Source organism: Salmo salar, chromosome ssa29, assembly GCF_905237065.1.
Source record: "Salmo salar chromosome ssa29, Ssal_v3.1, whole genome shotgun sequence".
Classification (NCBI taxonomy): domain Eukaryota; kingdom Metazoa; phylum Chordata; class Actinopteri; order Salmoniformes; family Salmonidae; genus Salmo; species Salmo salar.
The window spans coordinates 2,952,125-2,971,503 of NC_059470.1; the positions used below are offsets into that span (position 1 = coordinate 2,952,125).

The following is a 19,379-nucleotide window of genomic DNA, read 5'->3' on the forward strand; positions in this document are numbered from 1 at the left end:
GCTGAAAGTCCACTTGACTAATGTCATTCATAGAGAAATGTTGTTGAATGACCGTAAGACGCCTCTAATACACTCGTTTTAATGTTTGGTCATTAAAAAGTGTGAAGTTGGACCATTCACAATGGCCTGTCTCCTCTCACTCAAATGATGAAGAACTGAGTATGGTCTTATAGTCTAAATTATGTTTTCTCTCTCCTCTCTAGAACTTGGGAGTGAGACCCCCCTCAAACTTGGGAAGGCAAGACTTTTACAGAAGAGGAATCTTAGGTAAGATGCTATTTTCATGGGTAATATCAATATTTGTTTATTGTTTCGGTTCTGTATACAGCATCATTGCACATCTAATAGTCTCTCTTCAGCCTGTGTATGCTGCTATGCTGCCCATGGGTGTCTGTGTGTACGTTATACAGCATACCCATTGGGACAGTGTCCAAGCGAAGTGAGAAAGTGAAGGGTAAGGTCACTCTAGAGTGAACGCCACTGCAACTTTGGTGCGATTGCATTGTGTCCATGTTTTGGCCAAGTGTCAAATATTCCACCCTTCTGCCACCCGTGACTCCACAGCTCTGCATACATATTGTACATCTAGTATCCAACCAGTTCTTTACGTTTACAGTATCTGTTTGAGTTATTGTTTGTCCATTATGTTTGTCATCCTTCACGCAAATGATTAAATACTTCAGCAAAATGGGTGTGTCGTGTTCTTTGCAATGTAATGTGCTAGTTCATCTGCTAAAACCCAAAAGGATGTGTTCCTCTTTTCAAAGGCCCCTTCCCTCAGATAGTCTAGTTGTATATTTCATGCCACAACTGTTTTGTGTTGAAGTCCAACCCACTCTATTGCAAACGGCCCTCTGGATATTTTTCAACGGTATACTTTTCCCATCGTAATGGATAGACGTTACATGTAGACAATGGTAATGGATAGACGTAACACCAATAGACACAACAGGTTTTAGTATGTTAGTGCCGTAGATTTGAGTCAGTGTGAATAGATCAACAGGATCTACGACCTTCATGTAATAAGCCTATTACTGAAAATAACTGCACATAGTTTTGATAATTACTTATTTTAGTTGCGAATAGGAAGAACTTGGGCCAAGATTTACCGGTCGGCTATTTAGATTCTCTCTCTCTTCCAAAGATATTTTTTTAAACATTTAGATGTCCTCATGACCTCCTGAGAATCCAGTTCCCTGTTTTCTAACCCAGCCATTGATTCCTCTTTCAGTGCATTGTTTTCACCCTATTCCCTATATAGTGCACCACTAATATCAATACTTTTGGGTAGTGCACTATAGAGAATAGGGTGCCATTTGAGATGCAACCAGAATATAATTACATTATTCATTTCCGCTTACTGAAATCAACCCATGGACATTGTTATGACCAATTATTTATATACTGTGTACACTAGATGACTGACAGGGGGAGCTGATTTGAAACCGCTGCGCCTCTATTTTACTACTCCCCCACCGTTTGTAAAGCTGTAAAGCTGTAGAAATGCATTTATTAATGTCATTTGTTTTTGCCACATTTATTCTATTACAGAGACCTTAATGTATACTTTAAAATTATATTATGTGAGCTAAACATACAAATAAAAACATTGAAATACAGAAAAACATTTTCATGTTTCAACATTTTAATGTAAAATTTTTGGAGAGCACTGTCACTGTCCCCACTACCACAACATACTTAAATACATGTAATTTTGTCCTTAACATATATAATTGAAATACTGTATATTTCTATTAATTCCTATGGAGGACTGCGTCTTCTGAGAAGAACCAATATGGCCGACCGGTAGCTTCAAAGCCTTTCATTGGCCAATACAGTCGTGGCCAAGAGTTTTGAGACACAAATATTAATTTTCACAAAGTCTGCTGCCTCAGTTTGTATGATGGGAATTTGCATATACTCCAGAATGTTGTGCAGAGTGATCAGATTAATTGCAAAGTCCCTCTTTGCCATGCAAATGAACTGAATCCCCAAAAAACATTTCCACTGCATTTCAGCCCTGCTGCAAAAGGACCAGCTGACAGTGATGTCAGTGATTCTCTCGTTAACACAGGTGTGAGTGTTGACGAGGACAAGGCTGGAGATCACTCTGTCATGCTGATTGAGGACCGTCTCCTAAAGTTGATTCAGCAAAGAAGCCACTTCTCTCCAGGAAAAACATCAGGGACAGACTGATATTCTGCAAAAGGTACAGGGATTGGACTGCTGAGGACTGGGGTAAAGTCATTTTCTCTGATGAATCCCCTTTCCGATTGTTTGGGGCATCCGGAAAAAAGCTTGTCCGGAGAAGACAAGGTGAGCGCTACCATCAGTCCTGTGTCATGCCAACAGTAAAGCATCCTGAAACCATTCATGTGTGGGATTGCTTCTCAGCCAACGGACTGGGCTCACTCACAATCTTGCCTAAGAACACAGCCATGAATAAAGAATGGTACCAACACATCCTCTGCGAGCAACTTCTCCCAACCATCCAGGAACAGTTTGGTGACGAACAATGCCTTTTCCAGCGTGATGGAGCACCTTGCCATAAGGCAAAAGTGATAACTAAGTGGCTCGGGGAACAAAACATCGATATTTTGGGTCCATGGGCAGGAAACTCCCCAGACCTTAATCCCATTGAGAACTTGAGGTCAATCCTCAAGAGGCGGGTGGACAAACAAACAACCCACAAATTCTGACAAACTCCAAGCATTGATTATGCAAGAATGGGCAGCCATCAGTCAGGATGTGGCCCAGAAGTTAATTGACAGCATGCCAGGGCGAATTGCAGAGGTCTTGAAAAAGAAGGGTCAACACTGCGAATATTGACTCTTTGCATCAACTTTATGTAATTGTCAATAAAAGCCTTTGACACTTATGAAAGGCTTGTATTTATACTTCAGTATTCCATAGTAACATCTGACAAAAATATCTAAAGACACTGAATCAGCAAACTTTGTGAAAATTAATATTTGTGTCATTCTCTAAACTTTTGGCCACGACTGAACATAGCATCAGCAATCTAGTGTTTATATATTGGTTATGACTGACTGAGCTGTTCTATTTTTATTTGTGTCCCCCTGCAGCTTCCAGAAAGTGTTCTTGTTCGAAGAGAAAAACAACCTGGCCAAGAACACCAAGGATATAGATGTAAATCTCTTGGCAAGCCTCCCTAAAGGTGACTCGGGGCTTTCTGTTTCAGCATGCTGTGCTGCATGAAACACATGACTCTATCTGACAAAGCTTGCATCTCAAATTACATTTACATTTAACATTTACATTTAAGTCATTTAGCAGACGCTCTTATCCAGAGCGACTTACAAAATGGTGCATTCACCTTATGATATCCAGTGGAACAACCACTTTACAATAGTGCATCTAAATATTTTAAGGGGGGGGGTTAGAAGGATTACTTTATCCTATCCTAGGTATTCCTTAAAGAGGTGGGGTTTCAGGTGTCTCCGGAAGGTGGTGATTGACTCCGCTGTCCTGGCGTCGTGAGGGAGCTTGTTCCACCATTGGGGTGCCAGAGCAGCGAACAGTTTTGACTGGGCTGAGCGGGAACTGTGCTTCCTCAGAGGTAGGGGGGCCAGCAGGCCAGTGGTGGATGAACGCAGTGCCCTTGTTTGGGTAGGGCCTGATCAGAGCCTGAAGGTATGGAGGTGCCGTTCCCTTCACAGCTCCGTAGGCAATCACCATGGTCTTGTAGCGGATGCGAGCTTCAACTGGAAGCCAGTGGAGAGAGCGGAGGAGCGGGGTGACGTGAGAGAACTTGGGAAGGTTGAACACCAGACGGGCTGCGGCGTTCTGGATGAGTTGTAGGGGTTTAATGGCACAGGCAGGGAGCCCAGCCAACAGCGAGTTGCAGTAATCCAGACGGGAGATGACAAGTGCCTGGATTAGGACCTGCGCCGCTTCCTGTGTGAGGCAGGGTCGTACTCTGCGAATGTTGTAGAGCATGAACCTACAGGATCGGGTCACCGCCTTGATGTTAGTGGAGAACGACAGGGTGTTTTCCAGGATCACGCCAAGGTTCTTAGCACTCTGGGAGGAGAACACAAGGGAGTTGTCAACCGTGATGGCGAGATCATGGAACGGGCAGTCCTTCCCCGGGAGGAAGAGCAGCTCCGTCTTGCCGAGGTTCAGCTTGAGCTGGTGATCCGTCATCCACACTGATATGTCTGACAGACATGCAGAGATGCGATTCGCCGCCTGGTTATCAGAAGGGGGAAAGGAGAAGATTAATTGTGTGTCGTCTGCATAGCAATGATAGGAGAGACCATGTGAGGATATGACAGAGCCAAGTGACTTGGTGTATAGCGAGAATAGGAGAGGGCCTAGAACAGAGCCCTGGGGGACACCAGTGGTGAGAGCGCATGGTGCGGAGACAGATTCTCGCCACGCCACCTGGTAGGAGCGACCTGTCAGGTAGGACGCAATCCAAGCGTGCACTATATAGGGAATAGGGTGCCATTTGGGACATATTCTTGGACAAAGGATACTTTCCCAGAGTTATGGGGTTGAGGGAAGTGGTGTCTATTGTGTGACTGTATAATGGCAATCCTCAGAGGAAGAAGTGAAGATATTATACCTGTGGCTGGTTCAAAGGGTTGTTGTTTGAGGGTGCTTACTGCTTTGACAAGGTTCAGTCAGAATATAATATAAATGTTTTTTTACGTGAACAGTGTGTAAGCACTTCAAAACACTTGTACGCTAATGCCTGCCTCAGACCACTTGTAGAACAGCTAAGTGCATCGATAGATGCTTTTTTTTCTCCCGCATCACTTTATACACGCAAGTTCTCCGCTAAACATAGAATCGCATGGATTATCCATCTCTCAGGCTCCCGAGTGGCGCAGCGGTCTAAGGCACTGCATCTCAGTGCTAGAGGCGTCACTACAGACACCCTGGTTCGAATCCAGGCTGTATCACAACCGGCCATGATTGGGAGTCCCATAGGGCGGTGCACAATTGGCCCAGCGTCATCCGAGTTTGGCCGATGTAGGCCGTCATTGTAAATAAGAATTTGTTCTTAACTGACTTGCCTAGTTCAATAAAGGTTACGCATCTGATTAACTTCAGAACAAAGTTGACTACAAATACATAGTTCTCTTTGCAAGTGTTACAAAGAAGCAATGAATAAAAATAGGAAATGAAAACCGAGATGAGTGCTTTAAAATATAAACAGTAGGCTTTAGGCCTATTTCAATCATATTGAAATGCATTTCATGTTCGATCAATTGTTATATTTTGCTAATTGTAGGTTAGTGTCTGTATTTTGTCTCAATATATTTCTTGTGCACAATGATGTGCCAAATCGGTGATTTTAGTGCAATTTATTGGGTAAGTATAGAATAAGCTGCCTTAATATTTGCAGCTGTAGGTAGTAATATCTCTAGGAGCTGATGTTGTCGGTATTGTGAAATAATTGTAATGTTAAGGAAAGATTTGAATGAAGAAAGCTGATCCAAGAGCAGCTCTCCCTTTCTTTCAATCCTATCAGTATCGACACATGCTCCAACGATGCACTTGGCGACTGTTCTCTCTGCGTGATGCTGTGGGAAACATGTTATATCTTCGGCTGTTGTAGGAAAGATGCATTGTTAAAACACTTGTACACCTAAGTTCCATCGCTATCGGGAAACCGGGCCCTGGGCGATCCATATCACGATAAATTGACTGAATTATCACGATAGCGATAAATAAAACGTTAAGTTTATACCATGAATGTGCAACACATTTATTTATATTACCCTTAAACTTCTACTACTACATTGAATGTTGTAGCTATCAATTTCTCTGTTAACAATCACCAATATTAGCAAAATTATTTCATTTCTCATTTCTCTAGTAGGGCCCTATAGGTTATTTATCATAATAAACGATATCAGCAAAATGTCCATGATAAGTGGTCTGTTTGGTCGGTGTCGATAATTTTAGGTAACATTTTCGGTTTCCCTCAGTGTGTGCTCACACAGTCAGAGAGGCCAGGGCACATGGCACTTGGAGTGTGTTTGGTTGTTTTGTTTCTGTTGTGTATTGAAAAGTTGCTTTATTACATGTGGTGTCCAGCAGTAACACGCATAACAAGCTCTAGACTGTACTGTTCTGTTTATCCTGACTACAGTGCAGCTCCTTTCCTACTAGCTCATGGATAGGACTCCGTCTGTCTGTCCTCCTAGAGGGGCAGTCTGGTTCAGTCCAACCCAATAGGCCATTACCTGACTGCCCTGCTCTGGATGCGTTTACACAGGCAGACCAATTCTGTTCTTTTTGCCTGTATTTTGAACAATCGGATTAGATCTTTCGCTAATAATTGCCCAAAAGATTAGAATTGGACTGCCTGTGTAAACACAGCCTATGGGTCTGGGTGAATTTTGTGTGATCTCTCAGTCTCTATGTAGGGCTCGATCAATCACATGAAAGAGTCAGAGTGTAACCACTTCTTTCGCTAAGTCAATTAGTCAGTAGCAGATGGGACTCTTTCTATTATCGAAGCGGGATGCAGATTTTGTCAGTTCCTTGTGAATGTGTCTCTCAGCAATTTGTCACTGTGTTGTAAAGAACAGAGTATGCTACTGGAGGAATCGTCACATCCTTATAACAAGACCCACAAACAAACCGAGATCTATTCTTGCTCTAGATGTGACAGTAACCTGTCCCAGATCGGTTTGAACTTACAGTAAACACTGTTGGCTAATGTGAGCTTAAACTGTCTAACCTCATCTGCTGTGAAGTCTCTCTCTCTTATAATGACTACTGAATTGAATAAACTTTATTCACTACTTTCCAGTTTTATCTTGTTTAACCTGCCTGTGTTTTCATCTGTCCAGTTTCAGAGTTGAGGAAGCGTTTTGAAGGCATCAGCCCAAGCACTAGCTGTGACTGGGAAATGAACAGGTACAACCGAGACATTCAGCTCCATCAACCATGTAATGCAGCCGGCAGATATTTGAATGATGATTGTGATGGATGAGAACGTGTGTGTGTGTCACTGTGTGTGTATCTGACTCTGTGTCTGACTGTGTAGGAAGGAGAGGATTGCCCGGCGGTTGGAGGGCATAGAGAGTGAGGTGCATCCCGCCATATTACCCAGCTGCCCAGGTCTGGTGACCAATCGGCTGGTAGAGGAAGACACACCCCGTTACACACGTGCCTCGGACACCTGTGACCCCTGTGTCGGTGAGGACACACACACACACACACAGTACCCTGTGTCAGTGGGGACAAGGACACCTAGGCACAACAGAATACAGTCACCTACTCACTAAACTTGTACCTGGAGTTCCTACATGGCTGCATCAGCTACTTATGCAATCCACAGAATGACAGAACTAGAGCATAGTTAGAGCTCCATATAGCATATCAATAAAGAAACCTGAGCCATGCTTTTTAATATGAATTTGGTCAATATTTGCTTACAGTATTAAGTCATTTGCAAGATATACATTGACATCATGCATTAAATATTACTTGCGTAGTGTTTTAGTCCATACATAATGTAATAGTCTGAAGCAGTAATGGTCTCTCCCTCTATCCCCAGTCACAGTACAACGTTACAGTAAGGAGGACATGGAGAGTCCAGAGATGATGACCAATCAGCAGGTCACTGCTCCAGAGAGGCAGTCCAGAGCCCGGTGCAGACTTGAGGAACAGACCCAGACCGTCCTCACCGAACCCACAGACCCCGCTGGTACCGACCTGGACTCCAAGGTGGAGCGGATTGCCCGCTACAAGGCAGAAAGGCGTCGCCAGCTGGCCGAGCGCTATGGTATCTCGCTGGACCAAGAGCCAGACACCACTGTCACCGACCACTTCTCTTCCCGATACAGTGCCTCCTGTGGACGCAAGGAGTTGGCTTCTTCCTCTGAGAGGCAACAGGGCTACGCACACCCAGAAACACGATGCAGGGCAGAGTCTGTGGGGGACGAACACTCCTACACATCTAGTAGATCCAGGGTGGGTAGAGTGGCCCCCCCACCACAGGGCTACGGCAAGCCTGGCCAGGGGCGATCCAGGGTGGACTCGTTCACGGAGAGGGAGAGGGTGGAGAACCTGGAGAACCAGCGCAGGGCGGCTCAGCAGGAGAGGAACATCAAAGCCCCCGAGCCGCAGCCGCCATCTTCCTCCACCTACATGGATCTGACGTCGTCGACCTCTGCCAAAGTGCCCATTGCTAAGGACAACACCATCATGGGGTTGCCCCCCAGCTCACCCAAGACTGGCCCGAAGTCCTTGCTGCCCTCCCCCAAACAGGAGGTGTCCCCTGGGGACCTGTTCATAGAGCAACAGGCCCACAACATCCTCAGCAGACAGGGGTGAGTGGCTCTACCTCCTACACTATGTCTAGATCTGCCTCGCTCTTTCTCGGTCCCCTTTCTGTAAACATAACAGATGGAGAGAAAGAGAGAGTCTCTGTATCTCTCCCACACACACACACACACACACACACACACACACACACACACACACACACACACACACACACACACACACTGCATCTCCTAGATGCCTTTAACAGAACTACAGTGCCTGTGCTCGCTCCAGCCCAGAGCCTGTCCCCCTCTCTGACCCCGGCCCTATGTCTGCGTGCGTGTGTGTGACTGTGTGTTTGTGTGTTAGCGTGTGCGTGAGGAGACACTCCCGTGTGTCTGGTTTTTAATGTCCTCCTGTGGAAGGATGGGTGGGCTGTGTTTGGGACTGGAAGATGACACATCATCCATTAGGCTTGCAGCCCACTCTTCGCTCGTCCCCTCACAAGATCGTCCTCTTGGCAGGAACATTGAATGTGTCCCAAATGGCACCCTATTCCCTATATAGTGCACTACTTTTGACCCCACTGAGACGCACACATGATTTCAAACAGCAATCTGAACCCAGAGCAGTTGTCTGGAGTGGAATTAAAGTGCAGCGCAGGCAGGCTCAGTCAGTCCAAAAGGGTTCAAACAGACACGCAGCTGGGACTGAGAGGACTTAAATCTGAACTGACCTCAGATCAGGCATTGATGTTGCTGCTGCATGTCTTTCATGTTTAACAGCAACCTGTACTGTTAAGATAAGTTAGACTAGATAAAAGGAGTTGCTTTGGTGATTTAGTTGAATTATATTAAGAATCTGCTATAATTGCACAGTTGTTATCAGACTAGAGCTGTGTTCGAATCCTCATACTAACCGCACTAACCGTACTATTTGTGACGTGAATGAAGTATGTAGTATGCTTATTGGTCATAGCATGGATATAGTTAGTATGCCAAAAGTTCCCGGATGTTGTACTAAATTTGCCAAAATATGAAATATACACGCAGAGGACACTGTTTCTGTACTTTAGGGCCCATAATGCAATTCTTCAGGAAATGGGCGTGGCTTCACATCGTTTTCAGATTTGAAGAAAATGACGGAAAATATGCAGCCAAAGTACGACGAGAGCGAATACAAATTCATTTAACTAATTATGAGAAATGTTAAGAAAATGTTGAACAATGTAATTAAGTAATGACTTTTCAAATAGGTTACCTTACACGTTATGATGGCTGACAATTTGTTAGCTACGCTGTCCTTACGAACCACATAACGTATCATTACAGCAGTATGTACCGGTTAGTTGGCTAATAATACATCAAACTTGCCAGTATATTAACTATAGGCTGTCTAATTGCTAACTATCCAATGTTTATTGAGATTTTTCTTGTTGTTCTTAGCTAAATGGTATCGTCATTGTGCGTTCTCAATGGACATTCGGGTGCTTTCGTAAATTTGCTCTGGCTATCTAATCTGTTTCAGAGCACTCTTGTCTGAGTGTACGAGAGCTCAATGAATTTACTAGTGCTCAACACCCATTTGAATATGGCCGGTGTCAGTAAATGTCGGCAAAAAAACGTAATTAAATTGTTGCCAGCAGCACATGAAAACTGCCTAACCGGCTCTGCTAGAGCGAGTAAAATGATTAGAGTGGTCTCATTTGTGTCTGGAAGTAACTAGCAAGCTAGCCAATGCTAGCTTGGGTGCTTGACTGAGGTTGTATGGTCAGAATGCTTAAATCAACCCTACTCCTCAGCCTGTGGGTCGAGTGTACTCTCCCAGAGCGAGACGCTCTGAATTTACAATCTGACAGCACACGCACTCTGGCACTCCATATTGAATTTAATAACACACCTGAAGTCGTAAAATGTCTAACTAGTAATTTGTTATGCTAGCAAAAGGTTGCATAGCAACAGCATCAACTTCCGGTACACCGGCGAAGAGCTAGTACGCTCAACTGAAAGGATACTGTTTGTTTACAGTATACTAAAATTAACCAATAGTATGCAGTATATACTCATTAAGTATTAGTATACAGTATGTTAGTATGGGTCTTCGAACACAGCTTATGACTGAGCCGAAGTCACCCAAAGCCCTTTATTTCAGGAGGTGAAACTGTAATGGTGTCATGTTCTAAAAAATGGCACTGTCAATGTTATATATCCTCACCAAATAGTTAAGGAATTCTTCATTTGACATTCACAGTCCTGGCCAATGCAGTTCGATGTCCGGAGACATTGTATTTTCCAATGTTTTTTCCAGTGCTCTTCATACTCCAGTCCCTCAGTCTTATTTTAACAGCCAGCTCTTGGCCTAGCTCTACCCTGCTGGTAGTAAATGTTGACTCACTAAGGGGGACATTTATATTCCACATCCCACCAGGCGTTACTCTTTCCCTCATCTGTCTCTCTCTGTGTCTGTCGCTCTCTCTCTGTCGCTCTCTCTCACTCTCTCTCGCTGTCTCTGTATCTCACTCTCGGGTTTCAAAACTTAGCAGCAGCTGTGTTGCGTTAACCATCAGAAGGGGTGTTGGGTTACGGGGCGCACTGTGTGACTCCTCGGTCAGAACTATGACAGCATACAGAGACACAGCTGGGACTGATAAAGGCCAGCAACACCATGCCAAACCGCCGGCCTGGAGAAAGAGTTTAGGGTTTAGGTCATGGAGAAGAGGGCTAGTTGTCTATCACTCACTAGCTCTCTTTTTTCTCATCCTCTCTCTTTCGCTCTCTGTCATTTATTTTCTTACATTTTTTTTGTTTACCACATTTTTCTCCCCAATTTCGTCATATCTAATTGGTAGTTACAGTTTGTCCCATCGCTGCAACTCCCGTGCGGACTTGGGAGAGGCCAAGGTTGAGAGCCATGCGTCCTCTGAAACACAACCCTGCCAAGCGGCACTGCTTCTTGGCACAATGCACGCTTAACCCGGAAGCCAGCCGCACCAATGTATTGGAGGAAACACCATACACCTGGCAACCATGTCAGCATGCATGCGCTCGGCCCACCACAGGAGTCGCTAGAGCGCAATGGGACAAGGACATCCCGGCCGGCCAAACCCTCCCCTAACTCGGACGACACTGGGCCAATTGTGCGTCGCCTCATGGGTCTCCCGGTCGTGGCTGGCTGCAACACAACCTGGTATCAAACCAGGATCTTTAGTTACACAGCTAGCACTGCGATGATATACCCTTTTCTAGCTCTGAGTCTCTACTTTTATCCAATGTAAAAAAAACACAATTTCAAATTTTGATACATAGGACCGAGCCGGTCGGTCACATATCATCCTGCGACACCCTGCTTCCTTACTTTTGTTCTCCTCTACAGAAAGACCTATGACTATTTATGTAAATATCTCTCCTTTGTGTATAGAATAGATAAGTCAAATGCCTATTCTCAGTCCAGTACAGCCATCTATACTAGGAAGTTATGGCTCTGGATATCGTTAAGACAGATAGATAAGGAAGGACATATACCATGTAGCCACATGGGACAGGACTACACTGGGATCTTTGCCTTCCTTTTTTAGGACCAAATCATGCACGTGCAGTGTTTACAATAGGCTACATCAGTTGAATGTATACCAATTATTTCCCATATACAGTGCCTTTATAAAGAATTCAACCCCCTTTCCTTGTTCCACATTTTGTTGCATTAAAGCCATTAAACTGTATTTAAAATGACTTGCCTTATGATGAAATCCGTAAGCAGTTTCCTTACTCTATGGCAACTGAGTTGGGAAGGACGCCTCTATCTTTGCAGTGCCTGAGTGTATAAAATACACCATCCAAAGCCTTATTAATAACTTCACCATGCTCAAAGGGATATTCATTCTGCTTTTTTTTATATATACTGCTCAAAAAAATAAAGGGAACACTTAAACAACACATCCTAGATCTGAATGAAAGAAATAATCTTATTAAATACTTTTTTCTTTGCATAGATGAATGTGCTGACAACAAAATCACACTAAAATAATCAATGGAAATACAATTTATCAACCCGTGGAGGTCTGGATTTGGAGTCACACTCAAAATTATAGTGGAAAACCACACTACAGGCTGATCCAACTTTGATGTAATATCCTTAAAACAAGTCAAAATGAGGCTCAGTAGTGTGTGTGGCCTCCACGTGCCTGTATGACCTCCCTACAACGCCTGGGCATGCTCCTGATGAGGTGGCGGATGGTCTCCTGAGGGATCTCCTCCTAGACCTGGACAAAAGCATCCGCCAACTCCTGGACAGTCTGTGGTGCAATGTGGCATTGGTGGATGGAGCGAGACACGATGTCCCAGATGTGCTCAATTGGATTCAGGTCTGGGGAATGGGCGGGCCAGTCCATAGCATCAATGCCTTCCTCTTGCAGGAACTGCTGACACACTCCAGCCACATGAGGTCTAGCATTGTCTTGCATTAGGAGGAACCCAGGGCCAACCGCACCAGCATATGGTCTCACAAGGGGTCTGAGGATCTCATCTCGGTACCTAATGGCAGTCAGGCTACCTCTGGCGAGCACATGGAGGGCTGTGCGGCCCCCCAAAGAAATGCCACCCCACACCATGACTGACCCACCGCCAAACCGGTCATGCTGGAGGATGTTGCAGGCAGCAGAACGTTCTCCACGGCGTCTCCAGACTCTGTCACGTCTGTCACATGTGCTCAGTGTGAACCTGCTTTCATCTGTGAAGAGCACAGGGCGCCAGTGGCGAATTTGCCAATCTTGGTGTTCTCTGGCAAATGCCAAACGTCCTGCACGGTGTTGGGCTGTAAGCACAACCCCCACCTGTGGACGTCGGGCCCTCATACCACCCTCATGGAGTCTGTTTCTGACCATTTGAGCAGACACATGCACATTTGTGGCCTGCTGGAGGTCATTTTGCAGGGCTCTGGCAGTGCTTCTCCTGCTCCTCCTTGCACAAAGGCGGAGGTAGCGGTCCTGCTGCTGGGTTGTTGCCCTCCTACGGCCTCCTCCACGTCTCCTGATGTACTGGCCTGTCTCCTGGTAGCGCCTCCATGCTCTGGACACTACGCTGACAGACACAGCAAACCTTCTTTGTGCCATCCTGGATGAGCTGCACTACCTGAGCCACTTGTGTGGGTTGTAGACTCCGTCTCATGCTACCACTAGAGTGAAAGCACCGCCAGCATTCAAAAGTGACCAAAACATCAGCCAGGAAGCATAGGAACTGAGAAGTGATCTTTGGTCCCCACCTGCAGAACCACTCCTTTATTGGGGGTGTCTTGCTGATTGCCTATAATTTCCACCTGTTGTCTATTCCATTTGCACAACAGCATGTGAAATGTATTGTCAATCAGTGTTGCTTCCTAAGTAGAGTGTGATTGACATGGAGTTACATTGTGTTGTTTAAGTGTTCCCTTTATTTTTTTGAGCAGTGTGTGTATATATATATATATATATATATATATATATATATATATATATATATATATATATATATATATATTGTGTTGTTTAAGTGTTCCCTTTATTTTTTTGAGCAGTGTGTGTGTATATATATATATATATATATATATATATATATATATACAATATATATATATATATATATATATATATATATATATATATATATATATATATATATTCCAAGCGGTGCCCTTCTTTGCGAGGCGTTGGAAAACCTTCCTGGACTGGTTGAATATGTGTTTGAAATTCACTACTTGACTGAGGGGTAGTTATTAAAAAATCATGTTAACCAATATTATTGCACACAGAGTGAGTCCATGTAACTTATTATGAAGGCACTGAACATGTACAGTACACTGTGTGCATTGCAATACATGCTGCTGTTTTGTGTTATGTCTGTATTACAGGAGGTTGGTGGCACCTTAATTGGGGAGGACGGGCTCATGGTAATGGCTGGAGAGGAATCGGTGGAATGGTATCAAATACATCAAGCACATGGTTTGATGCCATTCCATTGGCTCAAATCCAGCCATTATTATGAGCCGTTCTCCCCACTGGTCTGTATGGTCCTATTATTTTCTTAAGGCCCAATTGATGTGCAGTATGTTCATTGTTCATTTTGATTAACCTTCCTGGAGAGGATTTGTTTCGTATTTCATCGTTTGTTGACATTTCTCCAAATACCAGTATCATAACAGAGCTTGCACTAGACTACTAGAGAATGGGATATCCATTGAAGTACCAGGCAGATGGATGGTCTTTTTTGATCAAGTTCAATACGAAGTCAATCGTGTGTGTGTGTGCTACAAGTGAAACGCTGGGCAGTCTAGCCACTAGCCACTCACTCACCCAGTGTGCGTCCAAATTTACACCCTATTCCCTATATAGTGCACTACTTTTGACCAGAGCTCCACAGGGCTCTGGTCAAATGTAATGCACTACATGGGAATAATAGGGTGCCATTTTGGACATAACCCAAGTGTGTCGCTGACTCACTGCATCTCCCGTCCCATTGGTACAGCCCGGAAGTGAAACCACCCAGTGATTGGTTCCTCCAGACTGATTCGGCAGGCAACGCCCAGTCCCTTATCAACTGGCCCTCCAGGTACAGGGTGTGTCTGACCCTCCCTCCATCCCCTCCACATTCCCATCTCTTAACCTATCCCATCATGGCATTGCCGCATCTGACCTCACCCCCCATCAACATTAATGGGTGTTGCTGTGGTTTCGTTTTATTGACCAAATTTCCCCCCTCCCCACCTCCATTCAGGTTGTCCAATGACTACAGACGTTTCAATCTCAATGACTTAGAGTTGTAGAGTTACTTACAGTAAGTGCTCTATTGAGGTACTCTCTCTGTTTCTCCATGTTTCCCTGCTGACTAGGCTAGACTGAGGGAGAGAGGAGGATGATGCTGGGAGTCAGATAGTGGGGGAATTTTTTTTGTCACGACTCATCCCCCACTCCTCTCTGTCTTGACTCAGCAGATATATCCAGTAATGTATCCTCTCTCACTCAGGCCCACACACACAGTCAGAGAAATGTGAAATTAGAGCTGGAAAAAGTATTGCTGTTAGCGCCATTAGCTCCTCTTCATTTCCTTTTTCTAGACTTCCACAATCAGATCATTGGATCTGTGCTCAAAGCAGTAGTAACTTTGTGATTACAGACAAACAATGGAGTCCAGTAGAGTTATGCTGACTAAATGTCTATATTCAAGACATTGACAGGTCTTTTGATATCATAGTAGACCATTTCTGACCCACTAAACCTGATTACCGGATTTAGTCATAAAGAAATGTGTCGTTCAGAGATGAGGAGAAAAGCAGACTAAGCTAACCTTCCACAGCCAGACCTTGGCCCTGTTACCCACCATATTCACAAAATGAGGAATAGCAACTTTGCTTAACTTTCCTCATAAGTCTATAGTTAAAGGTCCAATGCAGCTGTTTTCATCTCGATATCAAATTATTTCTGCGTAACAATTAAGTACCTTACTGTGATTGTTTTCGATTGAAATGGTCAAAAATAAACAAAATAGCTTCTTACAAAGAGCAATTTCTTAAGCAAGATATTTGTTACGATTGTCTGAGTGGGGAGGAGAAAACTGAAAACTAGCTGTTATTGGCAGAGCGGTTTGGAACTCTCTTATTGGTCTTACTAATTTACTGCTGGTGATGTCCCCAGGCAGGCCAAAGCTCCCATCCCACCAACACAGGCTGGAATTTCAGGCATTCTTTTCAAACAGGTCTTACACTAAAAGGGCATTATCATTATTTTCACAATTTCACAGTATTATTACAACTTCATAGTGTGGAAATGTATATAAAACACAGGAAAATCACGTTGCTGACTGCACTGGGCCTTTAAGGGGAAAAACGGCAGTTTTCTTCTGAAGATATGCTATGTGAATCCAGGCCCAGGCCTGCTCAGCTGTGGAAGACTGCTGTGGAAGAGTCTTCCCGGACCTTGAGTAGTAGAGGCCAGTGAAGAGGGAAAGGAAAATAAGGAGAGGGCACTCTGTCAACTGTTCCATGAACATCTTCGATGTACTATAGTAAAATGGCGAAGAGCTGAGTGTTTTTATGCCATATGCTAGCCGTCTTCCAGAGAGATTAACCTGTACAATACTGCTGGCTTTAACTCTCCCAGAACCACAAAATCAAGTCTTATGGGAAAGAGCTACTGTTTTATATTTAACTACTGTTGGAAAAGCATTAGCCACCACCTGACAACAGCTGTAGCCTAGCGTGTTGTCAACCAACCGACCCCCACCATCATCCAGCATGTGATCTGTCTATGCTCTGCATCCGATTGATTCCCTGTTTGTTTAAGTTTGTTTACTTGGTGTTCATCATGTGTTTCTCATTAGTATCTCACTGGTCAGATGGTATTACATTCATATTTCTGGGTTATATCGTTGATGACATTTTGACCGTTTTCTCTTAATGGAGCCACGCTTGAATAAGAGAGGGGAAGGAGGCGGGGAAGGGAGGAGGTGAGGGAGGGATGGGGGCAAGGGTATGTTTGTGGCTGAAGGAAGGGGATGTGTTGGGCATTTACCATAATTTATCTCTCTGCACTCTCTGAGTTTCAGTACAAACTGGAGTGTGTTGTAAACCCTCTGTCTCTCCCTAAAGAATCAGATTTAGGGAAAGACTGGCCAGGGAGGAGGGAGTTCGAAAGAGGAGTCCAGAGCTGGGCCACCATGTCCCTGAGGCCCCCCTGTACAGGAGACACCTCCAGATCACCACCCGCTCCACAGCCTACCACCATGACCCCCAGGCTCCGCCGTATACTACCACTGACCCTCCAGGCCCCAAGACCTACTCTCACCACCAGCCTCAGCTCACCCGTTCTGGGCAGAGTGATGACCCCAGCTATCTGTCCATGACCACTGACCCCGGTTCCAGGGCACAGCAATCCCAACAGCCTCCGCCAGAGGAGGAAGAGGAGATGGAGGGAGAAGTGGAAGAAGAGGAGAAGAGGAGAGCCCCTAGGGAGGGCAGACAGGAGGTGAAGACTGAGGGACTACTGAAGAGCAGGAAAGCTGTGCTGCCATCAGAGATCAGAGGAGTCCAGGGAGTAGGACAGGGGAGGGAGGCTGAGCCCAGAGGAGGGTACATGGGAAGAGGGGGAGGGAAAACCAGGATGAGATGGGAGGAATCGGACACAGACCCCGAACCAATCAGACCTACGGAACAACCTATGACCCGCCTGCAGGCCGCCGAGGTCAGAGCAGAGCTCAGAGCCTCCAGGGAGAAGGGCCAACAACCGTGGAGTGACAACGCCATCTACATCCAGAGAGGGGTTGCCCCTGCCTCCACCCACATCCAGAACAGGGGAGGAGGCCCAACCGCCACCACAATGACCACTGACGCCTTCATCTCCTCCATCCGCTCCTCGTCCGACACTGGGCCCCAGGGGCCATGGTCGCACAAAGAGGCAGCAGGCCTGCAGAGGGAGGCCATTGAAGATGGGATCAGAAATGCAGACCAGAGCCCACTAGAGACCAGGGAGACCAGGGACGCTCTTATCTCTGTGGCCAAGCTTCGTCACTCCTACCTGGAAAGTGCTACGACTGCTACTGCCCCAGTCGTCAGGAAACCTGAGCTGTAGGTGGTTCTGTAATACAGTGCTGCTCTACAATGCATTCTGCTAAGAGCTGCTGCTGGCTTCTCTGTTTGGAACTCACTCATCCGCTGCCTAACACGAAATGATAATCAGTGTGATTGTTTTCACTGTTTCTAACGTGTAGAAACACTCATCTAAAAGATGATACAGTATAGTTCTTCAATGCGTACTGCTGGGAACTGCTGCTGGCTTTTATCTGGAACTCACTCACTGCCCTGCACTACCTAGCTAACACCAACCTCCTGACTGAAATAATACTTTTGATTATTCTTAACTGTTTCTTCTACTTATAGAAACTCTCATCCAATCACTAACGCTAGCAGTAGTGTGTTTCGCGCGAGGAGGTTTGACTTGTTGCTTTCTCTTGGGGCTTACCTGATGGACAGTATTGTGTGTGTGTGTATCTAACACAACATAGTGGCAAATCAAGCAAACTTCTGCATGAGTGTGGCCTTCAGTGCTCCTCCAATTATAAAACCAGGGGTTGGGATTCTGTGTGGGGAAACAAATGAAAAGTATGCTTCAATTCTTAAATTACTATTTTCCTGCTCTTACTTTTGTTCTCTCACCCTGCTATTTTTCTTTCCTTTCTTCATCGCCCTGACCCTTCTCCGTCTCTTTGTTGTGCCCCAAAGAGAGGAGGAAATAAAGTGGGTGTACCCAGGGGGGACGGAGGTCCCCTGGAGAGAGGTGCGGGACAATATAGTGGTCCCATGGAAGGGGGACAGGGGCCGCAGGCCCAGACTCTAGATCTCGCCTGGAGAGAGTAGAAAGACCTCCGAGAGGTTTAGGACCCAGCCCATCACCACCGCTGAGAGACACCGGTCTGATAGGTACTGTGGGTTGGTGTGCCGTGGTTAATGCATGGCAATCAAAAGGAATTAGTCCTCATCTTTTCTCAGGGGTAAAGAGGTATAGAGGGTCTAGTCTGCTCTATAGGAATTTACACACAAACATTCACACAGATTAATCCAGAAACCTATGCTTTCTCCCTCCGGCCGCATGTACTGTTCCTGATGTACAGTAAGATGTGTGTTGCCTTTTTATTAAAATCAAATTGTATTTGTCACATACAGCGAATACAACAGGTGTAGACCTTACATTGAAATGCTTACTTATAAGCCCTTAAACAAGAATGCAGTTTTAAGAAAAATACCTAAAAAAATAAATAAAAGTAACAAATAATTAAAGAGCAGCAGTAAAATAACAATAGCGAGGCTATATACAGGGGGTACCGGTACAGAGTCAATGTGCAGGGGCACCGGTTAGTTGAGGTAATATGTACATGTAGGTAGAGTTATTAAAGTGACTATGCATAGATAATAACTGACAGTAGCAGCGACGTAAAAGGGGGGGGGGGGCAATGCAAGTAGTCTGGGTAGCCATTTGATTAAATGTTCAGGAGTCTTATGGCATGGTTGTTTAAGTTTAGAAGCCTCCTGGACCTAGACTTGATGCTCTTGTACAGCTTGCCGTGCGGTAACAGAGAGAACAGTTGATGAATAGGGTGGCTGGAGTG

At 45.1% G+C, this 19,379-nt stretch overlaps 1 protein-coding gene across 5 annotated transcripts in view; it reads left to right on the forward strand.

The window, feature by feature from the left end:
- LOC106590044 (supervillin) overlaps positions 1-19,379 on the forward strand; it is a 167,760-nt gene that overhangs the window by 66,735 nt on the left and 81,646 nt on the right. For 4 of the 5 annotated variants that reach the window (XM_045710631.1, XM_045710634.1, XM_045710635.1 and 1 more), the window contains exons 2-7: positions 204-267; positions 3,087-3,178; positions 6,834-6,900; positions 7,031-7,182; positions 7,544-8,318; positions 16,867-17,841. In XM_045710631.1, coding sequence (XP_045566587.1) covers positions 204-267; positions 3,087-3,178; positions 6,834-6,900; positions 7,031-7,182; positions 7,544-8,318; positions 16,867-17,841 — 2,125 coding nt within the window. The remainder of the gene's footprint in view (positions 1-203; positions 268-3,086; positions 3,179-6,833; positions 6,901-7,030; positions 7,183-7,543; positions 8,319-16,866; positions 17,842-19,379) is intronic. The other variant, XM_014180556.2, reaches the window with a different exon arrangement.